Source organism: Hyla sarda, chromosome 1 (genome assembly GCF_029499605.1).
Source record: "Hyla sarda isolate aHylSar1 chromosome 1, aHylSar1.hap1, whole genome shotgun sequence".
Classification (NCBI taxonomy): Eukaryota; Metazoa; Chordata; class Amphibia; order Anura; family Hylidae; genus Hyla; species Hyla sarda.
This window is the reverse complement of record NC_079189.1, coordinates 610,813,450-610,836,683: the sequence shown is the minus strand read 5'-3', so window position 1 is coordinate 610,836,683 and position 23,234 is coordinate 610,813,450. Positions and strand designations below refer to the sequence as shown.

The 23,234-nt window shown below is 45.5% G+C and overlaps 1 protein-coding gene across 1 annotated transcript in view; it reads right to left on the bottom strand.

Annotated features, from left to right (window-relative positions):
* Positions 1-23,234, bottom strand: part of LOC130298650 (zinc finger protein 585A-like) — an 88,599-nt gene that overhangs the window by 63,086 nt on the left and 2,279 nt on the right. The window contains exon 2 of the mRNA XM_056551359.1: positions 5,100-5,679. Within this exon, the coding sequence (XP_056407334.1) occupies positions 5,100-5,670 (571 nt within the window). The 5' untranslated portion in view covers positions 5,671-5,679. The remainder of the gene's footprint in view (positions 1-5,099; positions 5,680-23,234) is intronic.

Here is a 23,234-nt window from a genome sequence, read left to right as displayed (position 1 = left end):
ACACTTTTTTTTCTGCCTTTTGGCCGTGATTTTATAAAATAGTAAATACCAAGATTTAAAAAAAACATGGGAAAAACTGAAAAAATGCTAAATGATATGTGAACACAACTTTAAGGAGGTTTATAACAATTATCCTGATCCCATAGAGATGGCTGCAGCAGTACACACATAGAGCTGGAGGGGAGCTTTATAACTCCCATATATTTTGATCCCATAGAGATAACAGCAGCAGTATATAGATAGAGCTGGGAGGGGAGGGTTCTGGGAGCTAGCAGGAGAGATCTGCTATGTGATGATGTCATCCTGTAGTTCACAGGAAGTTAGCTGATTTAGGACTGACCACTACCTCTCACATATTAAGCATTTTCTGTGGGTCAGGCAGGTGATTACATGACTCAGTTACAGTAATGAAACACACGGAGGCAGCTGTGCTGGAATGAAACAGATTATGCTGTAGAGCTAGTAATGGTGAGTGTGCACAATATGGGGGAAAAAAAACCAAAACCTCCTCCACCCTTCTGGCCATGGTCACCCCGAGCACAGCGCCCCCTCCCCATTGAGATGCAGCCAGTCCCTACGGTAGAGCCTGTATCAGACAGAGAAGTCAGCCCAGTTCTCCATGAACCCAAACCCCTCCTTCCTACACCAGCTTCTGAGCCACTTGTTTACCTCCCTAAGGCTGCATTCACACCACGTTTTTGCAATTCAGTTCCCGTATATGTTTTCAATGTGAAAACCGTACAGAGCCGTAATGAAAACCGTATGCATTGACTCTCCATTGAAAACAGTATGCCAAACCATGCATCCGTTTTGCCCGTTTTTTTCCCGTACCCAAAACCGTAGCCTACCACAATTTTTGGTCCGGGTGAAAAACCGTATTAAACCCTATACGTTATTTGGGAGTCAATGGGAACTGTACAGATCTGTACGTGCGTACGGTTCCACCCGGTTTGCACCATATGGTTTTTTACTTTTGCACAGATTTATTTCTTGGAATTTCAATCAAACAAGTAAAACTTTATTCATAATGGAGTGAAAAGTTACAAACGTATAAGTTCTTTTCTTAAAAAACGGAAGCAACTGGACATCATTTTTCAAACCGTATATGGGTTACAATTTGTACACACGTTTTGATACAGTTTAGTCCGGTTTTGAGGAATCCGTTTTTCAACAAAAACCTGATATGGGAACTGTATTGAAAAAACGTGGTCTAAATGCACCCTAATCTCCCGCTGCTTCTCTGATGAGGCTCGTGGTACAGGTAATACTTCAGAGAATATTCCCTTGGAGGCAGGGCCGGATCATGATTGGTGTTCATGGAGCGCCTGCTCCGGGCCCGCAGGAGGCCCCCGTCACACTCGGGACATCCCTGTGTCCCGAAAAATCTTTCTATGCTCCCATAGAAGAAATGCAGAGCGGAACGGAGCAGCGAGGAGGACACACGCGCATGGTAAGTGACCAGCGGCACGTCATCTTCAGTGTTCCGACCTCCGCTCCCGGGACCTACTGCTATGGCCCATAGGCCATGGCAGAAGATCGTGACCCCGGTCCCCGGACCGGAGTTCAGAACACTGTAGTGGGGAAGTAAACAGGCATACAGCCTCCAGCCATACACTGTATATGGCTGAAGGCTATATGTCTGTAGGGGAACTGTACTGCACCTAATGTGGGGAACTATACTTTACCTAATGTGGGGAAACTGTATTGCACCTAATGTGGGGGAACTACTGCACCTAATGTGGGGGAACTATACTGCACCTAATGTGGGGGAACTATACTGCAAATCTAATGTGGGGAACTATACTGGCAACCTAATGTGGGGGAACTATACTGCACCTAATGTGGGGACTTCTACTGCACCTAATGTGGGGAGCTATACTGTACCTAATGTGGGGGAACTATACTGCACCTAATGTGGGGGAGCTATACTGCACCTAATGTGGGGAAGCTATACTGCACCTAATGTGGGGGAACTATATTGCACCTAATGTGGGGAAACTGTCGGGGGGGGGGGGGGGGGGCAACATAATGAAGTGCTCTGTCTTCCAGGCAGCCTTAATCTGGCCCTGCTTGGAGTTCCTCTCCTTCAGCTTGCGGCCTAAGTCCCTGAAATCATTTTTCATGTTATATATTTTTATTAATTTCATCTTAATTCCTGATACATACATTAATCAAAATATTTGTTCAAAGCACCCCAAACAAACAAACATATTAACCTAGTAAATATAAACAGTTATTTAAAAAAAAAAAAAAAAACTAGTAAATATGCTAAAACAAATGGTAACAAAATATAAACACTATAAACCACTCATTCACTCATTCGCCAATCGCTTCCACCTTCCCCATGTTCTTTGTTCTTAATTCATAAGGCATATAGCATAGTACTTAACACATAGCACATACCTCATAGCTCATGGCTCATATCTCCCCTTTCTATATTTCTCAATTATTAACCAGAGGACCTTCCTAATGCCTTATGTTAGATTTCTAAAATTCCCAGTTTAATCTTTTCAGCTCTTTCTAAATTTATTTCAAACTTATGCCACATCTTAATTTTTTGCTCTTTTGTTCTCGAATTTATCATCCTATCCAATCACAATCTTTCCATAATGCATGCTTGTTTAACGGAGGTTATTATTTTTTGTATATTATGTAATTTGGACCCCTTCCAACATTTGGCTATAGCGTTCCGGGTAGTTGCTAATATATGGAAAGCTATAGTTAAATTCTTACCTGACATAGATTCTAATCCCAGTGACAACAGTGCTACCTCCGGTCCCTAACTAAAATCTACCTCACCTTCCATTGTAACCAACAGGAGCCACTTAATTTCCTCCCACAGCTGCTGGACCCTTGGGCACCCCCACCAAACATGCATAAATGAACCTTCCATTATCCCACATCGCCAACAAACTGAAGAGTTTGCTGGACTCATCTTTGCCAGCACGCTCGGTGTGAGATACCATCGGTACATCAGCTTGCGGGAGGACTCCACATGTGACACACAGTGGGACGCCTTAACTGGGATTAAATATAACTTAGCCCATAGTTCCTTAGGGATTGTAAAGCCCAGATCTTCCTCCCATTTCTCCTGGAAATTCAACTTCACGTGTGTCTCTGACCTTTGTAGGGCTTTATATATTTTAGATATTCCCCCTCTCATTAACGGGCCATTCACATAAAAAATCTCATGTGCTATGTCAGTTTTCCCCCTTCCCCAGTCCAGTGAATGTACCCTGAAATCATTTTTAAAGACACTCCACCTACCTCTTACTTTGTCATTGGTGCCAATGTGTACCATGATTGCTGGGTCTTCTCCAGCCCCTCCCAGCAACCGGTCAACCCAATCCGCGATGTGCCGAACTCGAGCGCCAGGTAGACAACACACTGTTCGGTGATCCGGTCTTTGTGACAGATCGCTCTGTCTGTCCCCCTAATAATATAGTCCCCCACTACCAGTACCTGTCTGGCCTGCCCTGCACTCCTCCTTCCATCCTTACTGGAGCAGACACCCCCCTGGTGGTCAGAGGCAGTATCTTACTGCAGCATCGCTATCTCTGAACTAACATCCCCTCATCTGCCAACTGGGAAAACTTGTTGGGGTGTAAGATCAGGACTAGCCTCCCTGACAATTCTCCCTCTACCCCGTTTTCTAACTATAACCCAGCTAGCTGCCTGACTGTCCTGCACCTCCATCCCACTATCCTCCCCACCTCTACCCCACAGAGTGCCCGCTCAGTACCCAGCAGACTCCTCTCCATGTTGTCAATACATCTCAGTCTTGCCAGATGCTCCTCAGGATCCAGGATCTGGGCTTCCAAATGAACAACCCGCACAACAATATGCACCCTCCGACTGCTGTTCAAGGATTGTATACACTGACCAAGATGTACACTGGATAGCATTGTCAAACATGGAGTCAGTGTGGGGGCACAGGAGGGGTATCATATAAGTGTGGGGGGGCACAGAATAAGTGGGGGCACAGGAGGGGTATAATATCAGTATGGGGGCACAGGAGGGGTATCATATCAGTGTAGGGGTACAGGAGGGGTATAATATCAGTGCGGGGCACAGAATAAAAATGTCTTTATTTATATAACACCCACATATTCTGCAGCGCTGTACACAGTTTGTTATCACTCAGGTTGCTCCCTGTCCCCATTGGGGATCACAATCTAAATTCCTAATTCACCTATCAGTATGTCTTTGGCGTGTGGGAGGCAACCAACGCAAACAAGGGGAGAACATCCAAACTCCTTGTAGATGTTGGTCTTGGTGGCATACTAGCTGTACACTAGGGCTCTGCAGACCATATAAGTGATTACAGATACATCCAGTGACTCTTTTCTATCTGGCCCAGACAGCCATGAAGACTTTTCCTTGTCAAATCTTGTCTCTGCAGAATCTGCTGACAAAATGTTGTGTTCCTTTATCCAGCACAATCCCCACCACTTTACATATCTGTATTGCCCCACACAGTAATAGTTCCCACTTTGAGCACCAATATAATAGTTAGGTCCCTTCTGTGCCCCCATACTGCCCCCAGTATTATGCCTCAATACTGCCACATATAGTACTTAGGCCCCCTCGGTGCCCCATAAAGTAGTTGGCCCCCATATAGTAGTAGCCCAATGAAAAAAAAACAAATACCTCTCTAATCGTTTTTCAGCAGCTATCGGTGCTCTGCTCCCCGCGGCTCCAACTCTCTGAGCTCCCTATACAGACAGCGCCATACAGAGATGCTGCCTACACCGGAAGTCATGGCTGCAGAGTCAGGACGGAGCCACCAGTGTAACACATACACAATCGATAGCCACGCTTGTTGGGGGATCAGGGACATGTGTCCCCTGCAGACCAGGTCACAGTCACACCCCCTTTCCACTGCGATCCTTACGTCCTGCACATAGGTATATTTCATGTCTATATTCCAGCTGTATTCTGCATCCATATTATAAATGTGTTATCTCCCATAACTGAGTCACAGGTTTGGCTGAATGGAGGAACATACAGCAGAAAAGAGACAGGACACAGAGCTTAAAGAATTCCACAAAACATTGTTGAATAAAATCTGTTCCCTGCATTTAGTGGTTACTACTCACCTGGACGGTTACCTGTAGGAAAGTCCTCCTTATACTGCTCATCACCGCTCACATCTGTCTCCTCTTCTTCTTCCTTCATGTCTGCAGTGTTAATATAGATTGGATCTTTTCCTGTAGGAATGTCCTCCTTATACTGCTCATCACCGCTCACATCTGTCTCCTCTTCTTCTTCCTTTATGTCTGCAGTGTTAATATAGATTGGATCTTTCCCTGTAGGAATGTCCTTCCTATCCTGCTCATCACTGATCACATCTGTCTCCTCTTCTTCTTCCTTTACGTCTGCAGCGTTAATATAGATTGGATCTTTTCCTGTAGGAATGTCCTCCATATACTGATCATTACCGCTCACATCTGTCTCCTCTTCTTCCTTTATGTCTGCATTGTTAATATAGATTGGATCTTTCCCTGTAGCAATGTTCTCCATATACTGATCATTACCGCTCACATCTGTCTCTTCTTCTTCCTTTATGTCTGCAGCGTTAATATAGATTGGATCTTTTCCTGTAGGAATGTTTTCTTTATACTGCTCATCACCGCTCCAATCTGTCTTTGGAACATTAATAGTGTTCATATCTTCTCCCTGAATGATAAGATGTGGAAGAAATATTGTAAAAGTCATCAGACAGTAAAAGTCATGTTGAATGTTTTATATGAGCAGAAAAGATCATTAATTATCATACGGACCAAAATTAACAAAAGGAGTTATCTGAGCCCCATTAATACAATGTAAAACAGGGGAGGTTACATTAAGGATGGAGCGGGCAGTGTGACGCATACACAATCAAAAGCCACAGTCACAGTCAGACCCCCTTTCTACCGCGATCCTTACATTCCTGCACATAGGTATATTTCCTGCCCATATTACACCTGTATTCTGCATCTATATTATAATTCTATTATCTTCCATAACTGACCAGTCACCGGTTTGGCTGAAGGAGGAACATACAGCATAAAAGAGACAGGACACAGAGCTTAAAGAATTCAACTAAATGTAAGTAGAAAAGATCGCCCAAAATTTTGAAATCTGACTGGAAATAGAGATGGCGCCATAAGGGATATCCTGCAGGATTCTGACAATCAAACTTACGTGTAAATATATTCCATACAGATTTCAGAGACCATGGGAGGCCACAAATCTTAACCTGTTTGGAGCCCCACCTGGAGGATTCCTCTTGTGTACGCTAGTCCTGATGAGGAAGTAGGGGCTACACCACAACAATCCTTCAGGTTAGTGTTAGGAGACTATGGTGCAGTAAATTATTCCCAGTTTCTCAGGCAGCTTGTAGTGTGCTTGACCTGAGGTCTGGGTATTATCAGGTACCCATGAAGAAAGAGGATAAGGAGAAGACATTCTTCATCTGTCCCATCTGTTTCGTTTAAGAGGCTTAAGGAGAAAACTGTGGGAGAAATGAACCACATTGTATTTGGGAACACACCAGAAGAGCATGAACAAAGATTGCTGAAGGTGTTGGATCGGCTTCAAGTAATCAAAGCTATCAAAATACAAATGTCGACTTCTGTTACATATGTAGGGCACCTTGACTCTGCAGAAGGAATAGCCACGGACCCCACTAAGATTGAAGCAGTTAAACTGTCCGAGACTACCTCTGAGATACAGGGTGCTAAAGCGCCACGTCCTAAAGATCTCATTGGAAAGCAATGGACTTCAGGATGTGAAGAGGCCTTCTTAGCAATGAAGAAGAGACTCCCAAGTAACTCCTGATTGGCATATGCAGACCCTGAAAAACCCTATGTTCTACTTGTGGATGCCAGTATGGAAGGCCTAGGGGACATTCTGCACCAACGTTATCCAGAAGGATTAAGACGGTGGTTTACATAAGAAGAAATCTTACGGTTGCCAAGAAGAATTATCCAGTCCACAATTTGGAATTTCTGACACTCAAGTGGGCCATTGTGGACAAGCTGCATGGTTATTTATATGGAGCAATGTTTGAAGTAAGGACTGATAATAATCCACTTACCTACATCCAGACTACAGCCAAGATGGATGCCACAGGACATAGGTGCTCGGCTGCATTGCCAAATTACAGTTTCAGCCTGATATACAAGCAAGATTCCAAGACTGTCAGTCCGGATGCCCTGTCCCCCAGACCTGGACTCCCTCCTTACCAAGACAAAGAGAAGTGGGAAGAAATTCCTGGACCAGGGTGGGAACATTTTGTCAAAGGTATGTAGTGACTCAGGACCAAGAGGATACACTTCATCAGTCACTCCTCAGAAGAAGTGCTAGAGGTATTCACACTCCAGTCAGGCTTTAACAGTGGTCCAGCATAACCCCGGAAGACAAGAGGAAGGCCCAGTCACAGTACTGGTATAAAGGGGCAGTTCTCAGGGGGGGGGGGGGGGAGTTGGCGTGGCACAGCGCCGAAGGAGAGGCCCCCATACTAGATCTGCTCCAGCTCCCGTGGCCGGAAACTAGCTTGAATCTGCTGGTGACCCTGCACTATTAGATGGGGAGAACCTCCCGGGGGGGGGGGGGGGGGTCTAAAGCCTTCCTCTACTGCCCAGCAGTCTTCCGCCCTGCTTGGGAACATTTTGCGCTTTCTGAGGACACCTCAGGCCTTCACACCTGGCCGCCCGCCATTAAGGGCCATGCGCAAGGCATGCGGTCCCTCTCCCTGGGTCCCGCTTCCTGCCGGGCTGCCGACACCACTCCGCTCCAGCCGACAGCAGCGGAGGACTCGCAAGACACATTGCAGCTGCTGCCTCCTACCTCAGCCGCTCAGCCTCCTTTCCGTGTGGTGGACTGGAAGCCTCCTCCCTGCTCCTCAGCTGTGCTCCAGGAGCTTCCTGCTGCTGACGCTGCTCCTGCCGAAGCGTGCGACTATACTCCTGCCAGCCCAGTCTCTCTGGTGAGTGACTCTCTTGACCTGCCTGCCCGGGACTCCAGCCCTTCGGGTGTCTCTCTGCAGTCCTCCTCACAGGGGATTCTGACTATCTCCACCACCTTATGCAAAGGGCCGCCATCTTAGGCCTCACCGGTCCGGGGGTCATCCTCCTCCTGCTTGCAGGTGCCCTCAGCTGGTCCTCCTGCCTCTGGATCCCTCTCACCTGAGCCTCCTGCTAGGAGGCCTGTACTACCTGCCTCAGTGGGGCACTATACTGAGCTCTATGACCACCCCCCTTACTGCACTCTGAGCTCCTCTCCATCAGCACCATTTTGCCTGCCTCACCTAAACCTCAGAGAATTATGTCTGCACACAAGCTGAATGTAGGGGCCCCGTGCTTCTCCTCCCAAGAGAGCCCATCTGTTTCCCCTGGGCCCTCGGTGCCCCCTGTGCTGATGGCTGAAAAAACATCATGGGATACCCTTTCTGAGGCTGATTTGGCTTGTTCAAGACTGCCTGAACCCTCTTCTGCCCCGCCGGATTGGAGTCAGCTTCTTTCCCAGATTCCTACTAAAGAGGATTTCCGTTCACTTATTGCTGAAGTCAAAGATACCTGCCGGACAGAAGTTTCGTCCCTATGCCAAGACTTACAGCATGATTCTGACAGAGTTGAGGGTCTGGAGGATGCTCACGATTGCACCAGGGCCTATATTGCTCAGCTCCAGTTTACAAATGCCTCTCAAATGGAATTTCTCAGTGATCTACATACTCATTGTGAGGACTTGGACAATCGGGGGAGGCATAATAAAATCAAAGTGCGGGGACTGCTGGAGGCTACTCGTGAAGAGGACCTTTACGTACCTTGGAAGCCATTTTCAACCTTATCCTGGGTGAGCCCTCTTCCCACAAAATCAAGCTGGAAAGAGCTCAATCGGGCCCTCCGCCCTAAATCCGCCACAGGCACTCCCAGGGACGTTATTTGTTGTGTGCACGACTTCCAACTTAAGCTATCATTAAGCTATCATGGCTAAAGCTCGTTCTCTGCAGAACTTTTATGGGGCTCCTGTCCAGTTGTTTCAAGACCTATCCTGGTTCACATTGAGGAAAAAAGGATGCTTCCACCCCTTCTGGCACTCCTGCGCTACCCACCAAGTGCCTTACAGGTGGAATTTGCCGTTTGCTCTCCATACCATTCTGGCCAGAACAGGAAGTCTACCCCCCAAGATCCTAGGGTCTCGCAGCGGGCCCCACCTTTTGAGCTGCCGTCCGAGGACTGATGCTTCCTCTCTGTCTATTGCCTCAGGGCTTTGGTTGGCTCCTGGTTCTCCCTTGCTTGATGTCGCTATTTTGAATATTGCTATGTTACTGTATTAATATTTGCTGTAGTTAATGCCTGCACCTGTTATTTCTCTTTCAGCACATGTCCTTTTGGCGCAGCATCAGGGAGGGGTATATGCCCTTTTGCCGGGTGTATGCCCTTCCGGTGTCATTCACCCATTTCCCCCCCCCCCCCTTGAGGCAGTGGTAATGGACTACTTGTTTTCTGGGTATTTGTTTACCCCGCTCCCTTTAATGTACTTGGCCTCTGCATTGGCCGCTTGGTCAATGGTTAATTTGTTGATCTGTTCTGTTTTTGTCCTGTCATTTGTTGTCTTATCCTTTGGTCATCTGTTTGTCTGTCCCCTTGTTGCCCTTTTGTCTTTCTCCCCTTCTTTTTCTTGCTTTGTTCTAGGTTCCTTAGTTTTGCTATTCTGTTGCAGGGCTCTAGTATGCAGGCTCCATCTCTATTGGTCCGAAGCGGTTCCTTTGGGTTCTTCCCTGAGTATCTCTCTTTATTGGTTATTCTCCTTCCCACTCATCCACCATGGTTAAGTGTGTCTCTCTGAATGTCAAGGGCCTTAACTCCCCCCCCCCCCCCCCCCAAGTGGCGTTTATTTCAGTGGGAGTTAGTTGCGCTGCGGGACGATATTGTTTTCATTCAGGAGACACACTTTGACTGTTCTGGATCCTTTCACTTTCTCAATCATCTTAATCCGCAGGTCTACTCTGCTATCGCTCATAGGAAGGCTGCTGGGGTTGCTATTCTTGTTTCTAGATCTTGTGCACTCCAGGTTTCCTCTTCCTTCCTTGATCCCCGGGGGCTTTTATGGTGGTGCAGAGTGTCCTAGGGGGTGTATTGCTCCTACTGTATAATATTTATACTCCTAACACTTCTCAGATTTCGTTCTTACGCAGGGGCTTGCTAAGCTTCATAAATATCCCTCTTCTGCCTGGCTTCTTAAGAATTCAATCTTATTTTCTCTCCTTCTCTGGACCGCCTTACTGCGGTCCCTCCTGCTCCTGCTCAATTGCACTCTGGTGAATTAACCACCCAATGGATCGCTCTTTTAGCTTTTATTCCCATCCTCATAAGTTGTATATGGGTATAGACTATTTTTTTTGTAATCTTCCAATGGTGCATGTGCTCTCACATGCCTCTCTTGAGGCGATCTCATGGTCTGATCACTGCCCTGTTCGCCTTTCCTTCTCCTCTTCTCCCTCTTTCCTTCGGAGTTGTCAATGGGGTCTTAATGACTCTTTACTTAAATCCTTACCCTCCCGGGAGTCGATCCAGACATGCCTGACTGAATATTTTGCTAATAATGAGGTATCAGTTACCTCTCAGGCTGTTCTCTGGGAAACTCACAGGTCGGTTGTATGGGGGCATTGTATTGCTCTGGGTGCGCGACTTAAGCGTGATGCTCTGGCTCGTTCCCGGGAATTTAAGGCACAAGTTACCAGACTGGAAACACTTATACTGTCCTCTCCCTCGCCGCTGAGGCACTTGGCAGGTGCTCGGGCTCAACTGGTTTTTATGATAAAGGTAATAAGGCTCATACCATGTTAGCTAGGTGCCTATGTGATCGAGCAGTCGCCCAGTCACCCTCAGCCTTGAAAGACTCTTCTGGTATTCTCCATTATTACCTAGCCAAAATTTCCCGCCTTCTAGTTGACTATTACTCTGCTCTTTATTCTCTTCCTTCTCAACTTCCGTCTGACCCGGTGGAGCGTGCAGCTGCCCTTGATTCTTATCTCTCTCGATGTCTCTTCCTGCTGATCGCCTCCCTGGCCCAGACAGATTCACATATTTGTATTATAAGACTTACTCTTCAATTCTTATACCTAAACTTGTTCCTCTCTTCAATTCTTTCATGGGGGGTAAGGATATCCCGCAGCCCTTTTTGCTCTCTTTGATCACTCTGATACTAAACCCTGTAAGGATCCACACGATGGCTCCGATTATAGACCCATTGCTCTTCTCAACTCTGATCTAAAACTATTTTTTAAGTTTTTGACTGCCTGTCTTTGCTCTTTTCTCCCCTCCCTTATCCATAAGGATCAGGTTGGGTTTATACCTTGCTGTCAGGGAGGTTGATAACACTAGAAGAGTGGTGGGTCTTGTTGATTTGATCAATCGGAGGTCTGAAAAGGCATTGATTCTCAACTTAGATGCAGAAAAGGCCTTTGATAGGCTGGGATGGCCGTTTCTTTTTGCTACTTTCCAGAAATTTGGTATCTTGGTTTCTTATTGCACTGCGGGGTCTCCTACTCCTCTCCTACTGCTTCTCTTAAACTTCCTCATGCCCCCTCTCCTACTTTATTTAATGGTACTCGTCAGGGTTGTCCGTTATCCCCCATGATGTTTGCATTGTGCATTGAACTTCTTGCTGCCATGATCCGGGGGGATCCGGATATTACGGGCATCTCCCTTCATGATAGGGAATTTAAGATTTGCTTATTTGCTGACTGTGTTTTGTTTACCCTCTCTCGTCCTTTGCTTTCTCTTCCTAATCTCTATAGGGTTCTTCACGCTTATGGTGTAGTTTCAGGTTTTAAGGTTGATCTATCAAGAACTGAAGCGCTTCCTTTGCATCTTCCTTTGCCCCTGTCTACTCTCTTGCATGCTAGCTATTCTTTTAAATGTCATCTTCTGCGATTAAGTACCTGGGGGTTAAATGACAATTCTTCCAAAATTGCAGTATTTTTTCGAAACGTTGCTGGTCCGCGTACCGTTATCTGCCCTTCGCTCTTTTCAGTCTGCCATTTTTCGGTTTATCTGGGATGGGAAAAGGCACCGTCTCCTAATGTCGGTGTACCATGTGTATAGTCGCTGGATGGAGCTGGAGAAGCTGTGGTTAGCCCCGATACACCCCAATACCCTCCTCTGATGTGTTCCACCACCTGCTGTCTCTCAATCTTCTTTGTTGGGTCCGATGTCTTTTTCTAAGTTTGTTTTGGGGATACTGTTCTAGGAAGTTTAAATTGTTTTCTTCCCCTTCTCCTATGCAGTCTTTCCTGTATAATCCTGACTTTCCTTCTGGCTTGTCCTCTGTTATGGTGCAGGAATGGGGCTCCCGGAGTCTCTTTTGTTGGGCTGATGTAGTTGATCCCGTCTCTTTCTCTCTTGTCTTTTGAACAGCTTGTTTCTCGTTGGGATCTCCCCTCCTCTGAGCGGTTCCACTACCTGCAACTGCAGCATTTAATGTTCTCCACGCTTGGTTCTGTGGTGGTTTCCCAGCCTACTAGCTTTGAAAGATTATGCCGTGGTGGACCTCAGACAAGGGGACTTCTATCTGATATCTACTCCCTTCTTCTTCATCCTCCTGATAGTGATCCTCCTTCTCACCGCTATATGGGATGCTGGGAGACTGTTTTAAACACTACTATTACTGTACCTCAGGGGCTTGTCATTTGGGAGCGAGCATCCAAGGCCTCTATTTGCACCGCTTACAAGGAAACCCAGCATAAAATGCTTATGGGGTGGTATCATACCCCGGAATTGCTGAACAGGCTGAACCCTGCTGTCCCCCCGTCCCCCCCCAGTGCTGGCACTGTGGGGTTGGACTGGGATCGTTATTTTACATTTTCTGGTCCTGCCCACTCATAGTGGACTACTGGAGAATGGTACAATGTTTTCTGACCGATCTCTTGTATGTTTCTGTTCCCTTGGATCCAATTATTTTTTTACACTTATCTTTTACACTTTTCCCATTGTGCTCTGTTTAAGAAGCCCTTTAAGCCTTTCACACATATTGCTCTGGCAGCTAAGACCCTTATTGCAAAGTGCTGGAAGAGGACTCTCCCTTCCTCTGAGGCTGATTTATTGGCTCATATACGCGAGATCCATTCTCTGAAATCTCTCACGGCCTCTTTAAACAACTCTGTCCCTTTGATTCTCTCTGTCTGGGCCCATGGGAGCGCTTCTCTGGCCGACAACCTCCTTGATCTCCTCTGCCTCTATTTTCCTTTTCCTTGTTTTCTTCCTTTTCTTTTCCTTATTGGTTTTGTGGATTGTCTTTTATGTTGAATTTCGTGGTCCATATTTTGTTCCCCCACCCCTCTCCTCCCTCCCTTCTCCTTTGTTTGTGGCCCTTTGGGCTTCTGTACCTGTATTTGCTAGTGGGATGCAAAACACCTGCTTATGTTTTCTGTAGAGATGGAATCTGTGCTTTTACCCGTCATGGGGCTCCATTTGGTTTTGGTTTATCTATGCCAGCCTTCCATGGCTTCCTTTATGCTCTATTATGCATTGTCTTGCCAATTGTAACTGGATCTCTGACCCCTTATGTTTTTGTTTTTTTCCTTATTAAAAATGGTTTAAAAAAATACAGTTGAAAAAAATAAAAATTAAAAGGGGCAGTTCTCAGGGCCAAGAAAGCCAAGAACGCCAACTTGTTGACTTTTCTCCCTGTGCAGAAGAGAGATTTATACTGAAGAGAATGTGGAAGATGAAATCCTTTATAGGGTTGTTAAATATCATGATCACCCTGGCAGAAAACAATTGGTACTACCACACAGGTACCGAGAGATGGTTCTGAGAGCCCTGCGCGATAAACATGGGCATCTCGGGGTGGCCAAGACCTATGGTTTAGTACAAGACCGATTCTGATGGCCTCGCATGAGGGAAAATGTCGAGCAACATGTAAAGACCTTCAGGAGATGTATCCAGAGAAAGACCCTCCCTGTGAGAGCTTCCCCTATGGGCGATCTAAATAGTACAGGACCCATGGATCTTGTGTGCATGGATTATCTCTGCATTGAAAACGATAACACAGGGATCTAAAATGTTCCAGCTTTTCCCACTAAAGATAAAAAGGCTGTGACTGTAGCCAAGGTCCTTTGGCAGAAGTATTTCATACACTATGGTCTACCCCAGGCATAGGCAACCTTCGGCACTGCAGATGTTTTGGACTACATCTCCCATGCTTGCCCGCTATCTCTCGATAACGCTACGTTGTAGCGAAACATGTTGAGGGGGGCAGAGTGGATATTTTAACCATGACAGCGCTTCTGCTCCTATGCATTAACCCTGTATGACCTGCAGGCATACAGGACAGTTCATTCATAAACAAGAAGCAAAACTAGCAGAGAAGTCTGCATTGAGAATCTAATATTCAAAGAATAACTGGAGCAAACAGCAGCTGTTTGATTTTAATATATGTGTGTAGCAACTAATAAAGCTTATGGGATTTTTTGGGAAATCATTTTTTTTTTTGGATTCCCAAAAGGGAATCTATTGGAAATAAGCATACAAATTTAACCCTCCATATACTGGTCTTACCAGGTATGGTACATCTCCCATGATGCTCTTACAGCCAAAATACTGACAAAACATCATGGAAGATGTAGTCCAAAACATCTGCAGTGCCGAAGGTTGCCTATGCCTGGTCTACCCAATCGAATACACTATGACCAAGAGAGACTTTGAGAACAAGTTGATTAACCCCTTAAGGACTCAGGGTTTTTCCGTTTTTGCACTTTCCTTTTTTCCTTTTAAAAATCATAACCCTTTCAATTTTCCACCTAAAAATCCATATTATGGCTTATTTTTGCGTCGCCAATTCTACTTTGCAGGGACATTAGTCATTTTACCCAAAAATGCACAGCGAAACGGAAAAAAAAAATCAATCCTTGTGCGACAAAATCGAAAAAAAAACGCCATTTTGTAACTTTTGGGGGCTTCCGTTTCTACGCAGTGCATATTTTGGTAAAAATGACACCTTATCATTATTCTGTAGGTTCATACGGTTAAAATGATCCCCTACTTATATAGGTTATGATTTTTTCCAGAAGTGCGACAAAATCAAACTACATGCAGGAAAATTTATACGTTTAAAAATGTCATCTTCTGACCCCTATAACTTTTTTATTTTTCCACGTACAGGGCGGTATGAGGACTCATTTTTTGCGCCGTGATCTGAAGTTTTTATCGGTATGATTTTTGTTTTGATCGGACTTTTTGATCACTTTTTATTCATTTTTTTAATGGTATAAAAAGTGACCAAAATACGCTTTTTTGGACTTTGGAATTTTTTTGCGCGTACGCCATTGACCGTGCGGTTTAATTAATGATATATTTTTATAGTTCAGACATGTATGCACGCGGCGATACCACATATGTTTATTTATTTATTTTTTTACACTGTTTTATTTTTTTATGGGAAAAGGGAGGTGATTCAAACTTTTATTAGGGAAGGGGTTAAATGACCTTTATTAACACTTTTTTTTTACATTTTTTTTGCAGTGTTATAGGTCCCATAGGGACCTATAACACTGCATACACTGATCTCCTATGCTGATCACTGGCGTGTATTAACACGCCTGTGATCAGCATTATTGGCGCTTGACTGCTCCTGCCTGGATCTCAGGCACGGAGCAGTCATTCGTCGATCGGACACCGAGGAGGCAGGTAAGGGCCCTCCCGGTGTCCGATCAGCTGTTCGGGACGCCGCGATTTCACAGCGGCGGTCCCGAACAGCCCGACTGAGCAGCCGGGATACTTTTAGTTTCACTTTAGAAGCGGCGGTCAGCTTTGACCGCCGCTTCTAAAGGGTTAATACCGCACATCGCCACGATCGGTGATGTGCGGTATTAGCCGCGGGTCCCGGCCGTTGATGAGCGCCGGGACCGAAGCGATATGATGCAGGATCGCGGCGCGATCCCGCTTCATATCGCGGGAGGCGGCGCAGGACGTAAATATACGTCCTGCGTCGTTAAGGGGTTAAAGGACTGATGGACATGCTGCAGGTGCATAAGTCCAGAACACCTTATCACCCAACCTGAGCAGTTTAATAGGACCCTCCTAGACATGCTGGGGACTCTCAAGCAAGTTGAGAAGTGATCTTGGAGTAAGCATGTTGAAGCAATGGATCACGCATATACCTGTACAAGACATGAATCTACAGGATTCTCATCCTATTTCCTAGTGTTAAGAAGAGAAGCCTGACTACCCATAGGTGTCCAGCTGGGAGTGTCCCCTGACCTCATATGTGAGGAACCTCAAACTAAATCTTCGCATGGCCTATAAATTGGCCTAAGCTGTGGCAAAATTGGAGGAACGGAACTAAAGAAGATATGATGCTAAAGTGAAACATTGGGAAATTCGAGGGGGAGATAAAGTTCTTCTACGGAATCTAGGAGTGCCTGGGAAGCACCAACTGGCTGACAGATGGAATAACACACTATTAGAAGTTATGTGTACACTAAAAGGACTGCCACTGTACAACATTAAGGGCCCAGAGGGCCGAATAAAGGCTTGGCATAGAGACCATCTGCTACCAGTAGTGTACACTGATGAAGAGGAAGGGAGTAGTGAAGAATTGGAGGAGAGAGTAATAGAGAGTCCTGAAAATAAGGCAGAAAAGACCCCAGGAACTCCCAGTGCAGAGGATCAATGGTGGCCATCTGCTATTGAGGAAACACAGCATTTGCCGCCTCCTACTCTAATGGTTTCTCAAAGCGTTAGAACCCCTCCTGTGTCATATAGTTCTTTAAGTTTGAACCCCCGTCCATGTTTGGAGCCTGGAATTCCCTTTAGAGCAGTGTTTCCCAAGCCCGCTCCTCAAGGACCCCCAACAGGTCATGCTTTCAGAATTTTCTTAGTCTTTCACAGCTGATATAATTATGGTCAGTGCATCAGGCATCGTCACAATTATATCACCTGTGAAAGACTAAGGAAATCCTGAAAACAAGACCTGTTGGGGGTCCTTGAGGACCGGGCTTGGGAAACACTGCTTTAGAGACTCTTTTCGCTTTAGTTTCAGGGCAGAACCAGGACCTCAAAATACTGGTGACCTTCCTAACCACAATCATGATTCCTCTTTCATAGCGAAAACTGAGACACAACACCAGAGTGTGGTGCCCCCCCAGGAGCCTTGGTTTATGATAATGTGGGAGAGCCCAGTTATGGCTGACTGACACAAGAAGCATCTAAAATGATCACCTTCTTACACACGTTAGCTGAATTGGTAAATGTTAGTCATACTTTGTGTTAAATCAGTAGGTAGCTAGGATGCTATGTATGTTATGTCCTGTTCTTATTTGTTTGAAGTTTTCTGGCTATAAACTTGCCGGTGAAAGGCAAGTATTTTTCAAGGGGGAGCATGTAACCCCCTCCTGTGATTATTGTTATATTACCCTGGATTACCTGAAGTGCCCATTGGATGACAAAATTAACTAAAATTCCAAATAAAGACAGCTCACCCAGATCAGTCCAACACCTGTACAAGGACCCGCTGGTCCCGCCTCTGGCTTCACACACAGCAGAATTCAAAGAAGGAAAATGTCCAGCATCCAGGTGATGTCCAACAGGACAAAATTAACTGAACAGTAACTAGCTAAGGTGGTGCAATCTTTGTGAATTGTACTAGCAGCCATCTTGGGGAATTGTTCAGACCAGCAGAGCCAGCAAACAGGAGGAAGCCGAGGAAGGAGGTTACTAGGATCTGCCCCAAAAGTGCTGCAGCAGCTGAGACGAATCTGCTGGTGAGTTGGAAAGATCCAGAACTGGTTACACTACAGACTATGTGAGCAGTAGGAGACACTACAGCCGGACTGAACTGATTATGGCTGGAATAATGGTAAGTCTGAAGCCCTTCTTCCCTGTCACAAAGTAAACACCATGAGATCCGGTTGTGGACATTGTAAGAGTTCACTCTACTGCAGGTGATGCTGCGGAGCAGGACTTTGTATGGGCCCCATGTCTTTTATGTGCATCAACAGTCTTAAAGGTGTACTCCGCCCTAGACATCTTATCCCCTATCCAAAGGATAGGGGATAAGATGTCTGATCACAGGGGTCCTGCTGCTGGGGACCACGCAATCTCTTCTGAACTCCCCCCCCCCCCCAAAGTCATCCCTGCACGGAGCTAAGTTTCCCCTGTGCGTGATGACTCACGATACAGGAGCAGGAGTATTGTAACATCACGACTCCGCCCCCTCTTCCCATAGCCTTGCATTGAAGCGGTGGAGCAGTGATGTCACAATACTCCGACCCCTATATCGTGAGTAATTTTTTTTTTTTTTATATCTTATATCTATTTACACATTATAGATCTTTTTGTCCCTTAAAGGACATGTCCGGTGCTCACTTTTCTTATTGTATCCGTTCCGGGCTGCAAAAAAAAAAGAAAATAAGCTTTCTCTTGCCTGCCTACACTCCCCCGGTGCTCCGGTACAGGCGTTCGGTCCCCGGGCTGTATTCTTCTTACTTCCTGTTAGCCCGGCACGTCACACGGAGCTTCAGCCTATCACTGGCCAAGGCGGAACATCGCTGCGGCCGGTGATAGGTTGAAGCTCCGTGTGACGTGCCGGGCTAACAGGAAGTAAGAAGAATACAGCCCGGGGACCAAACACCTGTACTGAAGCACCGGGGGAGCCTAGGCAGGTAAGAGAAAATTTGTTTTATTTTATTTTTCAGCCCGGAACGGATAAAAAAAGAAAAGTGAGCACCGGACATCTCCTTTAAGGGCTACCATCCTGTCACAGTGCGCATCATGTGATCCTTCCTGTGATATTTGTTTATGCATCCACTGTGGCGCTTTGCGCTTTGATGTGCTGTCATGTGATTCGCTGGGCGGACGCATTTGCCGGCGCGCTGTCCTTTCAGGCGGCGCGCGGTCATGCGATCATGTGGCAGCACGCAATGCGTTACATCAAGTGCCAGCGTCCTGTCACGTGGTCCGCTGGGCGGTCTTACTGGCCAGCACATAGTCGTCCCGGGGATGCGCAGTCATGTGACCTGCCAGGCGGTCATTTGGCAGCGTGCAAGGCATTAGGGTTTTCCCACATCTCACACAGGAAGTCGCGTCATTTCACCTGCGCCCAGGTAGTGATTGACAAATAGCTGAATGTTTAGCTTGTCTCACATAAGGGTAATAGTTGGCGCCTTTTGTTCTATGGGTGCTGACACAAGACGTCATTAACTTATGTTTTATTGGTCCGCTATCAGCTGATGCCGAGGGTCTAATGCAATTGGCTCTAATGCTAGTTAAATAGGAGGTATGTTTGTTCTTTGGCCCCACCCCAGTTGAAGCGAGAAGCGAAACGTCGGGTTTGGTGTGACCAGGGCACTATACATCAGGTTGTATTATGTACTTGCTACTATGCGTTTACATATTTTTTCTGTACGTAGTTCTTTATATGCATTATAGGTTATGTGATCTATTACCTGTGTCCTCTTCTATTTACTGCACTTTATTGTTCTATGTACCTTTGGTAACTCAGAGGACAAGTGGGGCTATTTAATGCCTTTAATGTTTGCACTTTATCTTACCATGTCTGCTCCCTGATGTTTTACCTTTATGATCAGTTCTGATCTATTCATCAGGATGTGAGAGCTACGTAAAATCCTCATGCGCATGCACTCTGCAGATAGAGCGCTGCACTCCGGGGGCATGTTAAAGAAAATGAATATGAAAACCACGGGGGTGGCTTAGGCCCCTTCCTCCGAGACACAAAGAAATATGGACGCCAGGGGACCACCTTCAAAGCTCTACTACAGAGAACTCAGCGGCCAGGGCACACACCCAGTATATTGGGTTTAGTGTGGGTGAACTGGTTGACAGTTTTCCTTTAAAGTTCTGTTTTATTAGTTCAGACACTTACACACGCAGCCAGAGCTGGATTAAGAGCAACACGGGCCTGGTTCTGAAAAGTTTGATGGGCCTAAAAGTGTCAGCGACCCATCAGCTGGGTTGCGGCAATTTGTGGGTCGCAGTGAAACTCTATTTACTTTCATTATGTGCAACGCAGAACAATACACACAAAATGTGATGTGGATAGGTAGCTAGGTAGGTTGTTAGCTAGCTAGGTAGGTAGATAGGTAGCTAGCTATAAAATTACACCAAGAAAAATGTCTCCATAGCCATTATTTTAGCATTAAGTGGACTAGTAGGGGCCCAGTACAGGAGATCGTTGGGGGTCCTTTGGGTAGGAGACAAGTTTTTTCAACATGATACTTCTCCTTTAAGATAATTTTCCATGACTAATTATACCAGTGTACAAGGAGGAATATTATCTTCATACACATTACCATCATACTGTTACTGATCAAATCGTGTATACTGAGACCAATAATACCAGTATACAATAATACCAGTATATAAGGAGGAAAATTATCTTCATACACATTACCATCATACTGTTCCTGACCAAATCCTGTATTCTGAGACCAATATTACCAATAATACCAGTATACTAGGAGGAATATTATCACCATACATATTACCATCGTACTGTTACTGAGCAAATCCTGTATTCTGAGACCAATATTACCAATAATACCAGTATACTAGGAGGAATATTATCACCATACATATTACCATTGTACTGTTACTGAGCAAATCCTGTATACTAAGACCAGCTTTACCAATAATACCAGTATATAAGGAGGAATGTTATTACCATACATATTACCATCATACTGTTCCTGCCAAATCCTGTATTCTGAGACCAATATTACCAATAATACCAGTAGATGCAGAGTCCCAGCTCTCTCCCTCAAAGCCAGAAGCACTTGGACTGGCGTGGGCTACGCCTGTAGTAGATAGCTAGAAGAAGTGGAATGTCCAGTGCAGACAGATCAGATCAGAGCAGTTAATTGTAAAATGCAACCTCAGCACAAGGACATCGTGGACAAAGGTGACACGTTTCGGCCCGGTATGACTAAGGCCCATTTGGCGGATCGAAACATGTCACCTTTGAACACGATGTCTTTGTACTGAAGTAGCATTTTACAATAAACTGCTCTGATCTTATCTGTCTGCGCTGGACATTCCACTTCTTCCAATAATACCAGTATACCAAGAGGAATATTATTACCATGCATATTACCATCATACAGTTACTGACCAAATCCAGAGTATCAGGACCAACATTATCAATAACATTATACATGGAAGACATTATACCGCCACACAAAGACTGGATAATAACACCATACTGAGTAAAAACTACTATACACAGACTAACAATACCAATAATACCAGTATACACATAATACAAGGGCCAAATAATACCGATGCATTAGGAACACACTATACATCACACAGTGACCCTACTGTTACTGAAAACCACGGTACACAGATTATTCCTTCATGCAGTGACCATATAGAGGTAGATACCAAGATCTGTAAGCCATATAAGTGATTATATATAGGACCATATAATGGTAGATATCAGCTGTACACAGGATCTGTATACCATATAAGTGATTATATACAGGACCATATTGAGGTATATTCCAGCTGTACACAGGATCTGTATATGATATAAGTGATTATATACAGGACCATATTGAGGTATATTCCAGCTGTACACAGGATCTGTATACCATATACGTGATTATATACAGGACCATATTGAGGTATATATCAGCTGCACACAGGATCTGTATACCATAAAAGTGATTTTATACAGGACCATATAGTGGTAATTACCAGCTGTACACAGGATATGTTTTCCCTTATAAGAGTAGGGTCACACATGCCGTATTTTGCTGCGCATTTGATGCGCAGATTTGAAGCTAAAGATTTAATGCTGCAGATTTCAATGTAAACTAAATGACTGAATACAGCATCAAATCTGCAGCTTTAAATCCTGAGCATCAAATATGCGCAGGACACTGTATGTGTGAATACTTATAGGGTATGTTCACACGTATAGTATCCTGGGCAGGATTTGATGCGTATGATTTTCTGCTGCAGGTTTCAATGTAAGCTAAAAGACTGAATACAACTTTAAATCCTGCGCATCAAATCCTGCGCATCAAATCTGCGCAGAATACTGTACCTAAGACCCCTAAACCTAAGGGTACGTTCACACAAGCGGATCCCCAGCGTATTTCGCTGTGGATCCACCACTGAAGGACCTCTGTATGCTGCCTTTACATGTGCCTACTTGGAGCGTCAATATGCCGCTACGTGCAGACACACTGAAGCGATGTGCGAGTCGCCGCACATTCGTGGTGATCTCGCACACATTGCAGCCGCTCCTCCGTCTCTATGAGCTAGGCCGAGAGCTGCCACAATGTGCGAGTATACATCGCAGTGTGACTGCTCGTAGCGGCGTATTGCTGCTCCGAGTCAGGCATATGTAAAGGCAGCATACAGAGGTCCTTCAGTGGCGGATGAGCAGCGAAATAGCACCTTAAGGGTGCATTTACACGGGCGTATTTGTCAGCGGATCCACAGCTGCGGATCCGCTGACAAAGGCCCCTAAAGTGCTGCCCTCTTTGTGCCTGCTAATAGCGGCAATCCACCGCTACCAGCAGACACACTGCGATGTGCGAGTCGCAGTGTATCCGCACATCCTGCACATCGTGGCCCCTCCCCCAGCTCCCTGAGCTACACAGAGAGCGGCTGCGATGTGTGCGAGTACACTGCAGGGTAACTCGCACATCGCAGTGTGTCTGCTGGTAGCGGCGGATTGCCGCCATTAGCATGCACAAAGAGGGCAGCACTTTAGGGGCCTTGGTCAGCGGATCCGCAAATACGCTCCTTTTGTGAATGCACCCTAAGGGAGCGTTCACAAGTGCGTATTTTTGATGCAGATCTGCTGCAGATTTACTGCCCCATGACTTCAAGGGGTACCAAAATCTGCTACAGCAAATCTGCAGCACAAAATACACATATGTGAACATACTCTAAGAGCTCACTCCCACAAGCGTATTTTGCTGCGTATTTTTGTGAGTATTTTGCTGCAGATTTTCAGCTGCTTTTTTTATACAGCTTTTTTTTCTGCAGAAAATAAGCATCTGAAAATACGCAGCTGAATATAAGCAGCATAATATAAAAAGCAGCAGATCATCTACGGAAAATCCGCACAAAATTCTGCTCATGTTAACGAGCCCTTAGGGTACGTTCACACGTGCATATTTTCTACTGCAGATTTGCAGCAGCAGATTTTGCTACCCATGGAAGTCAATTGGCAGAAAAATCTGCAGCAAAAAATACCCTTAGGGCTCTTTC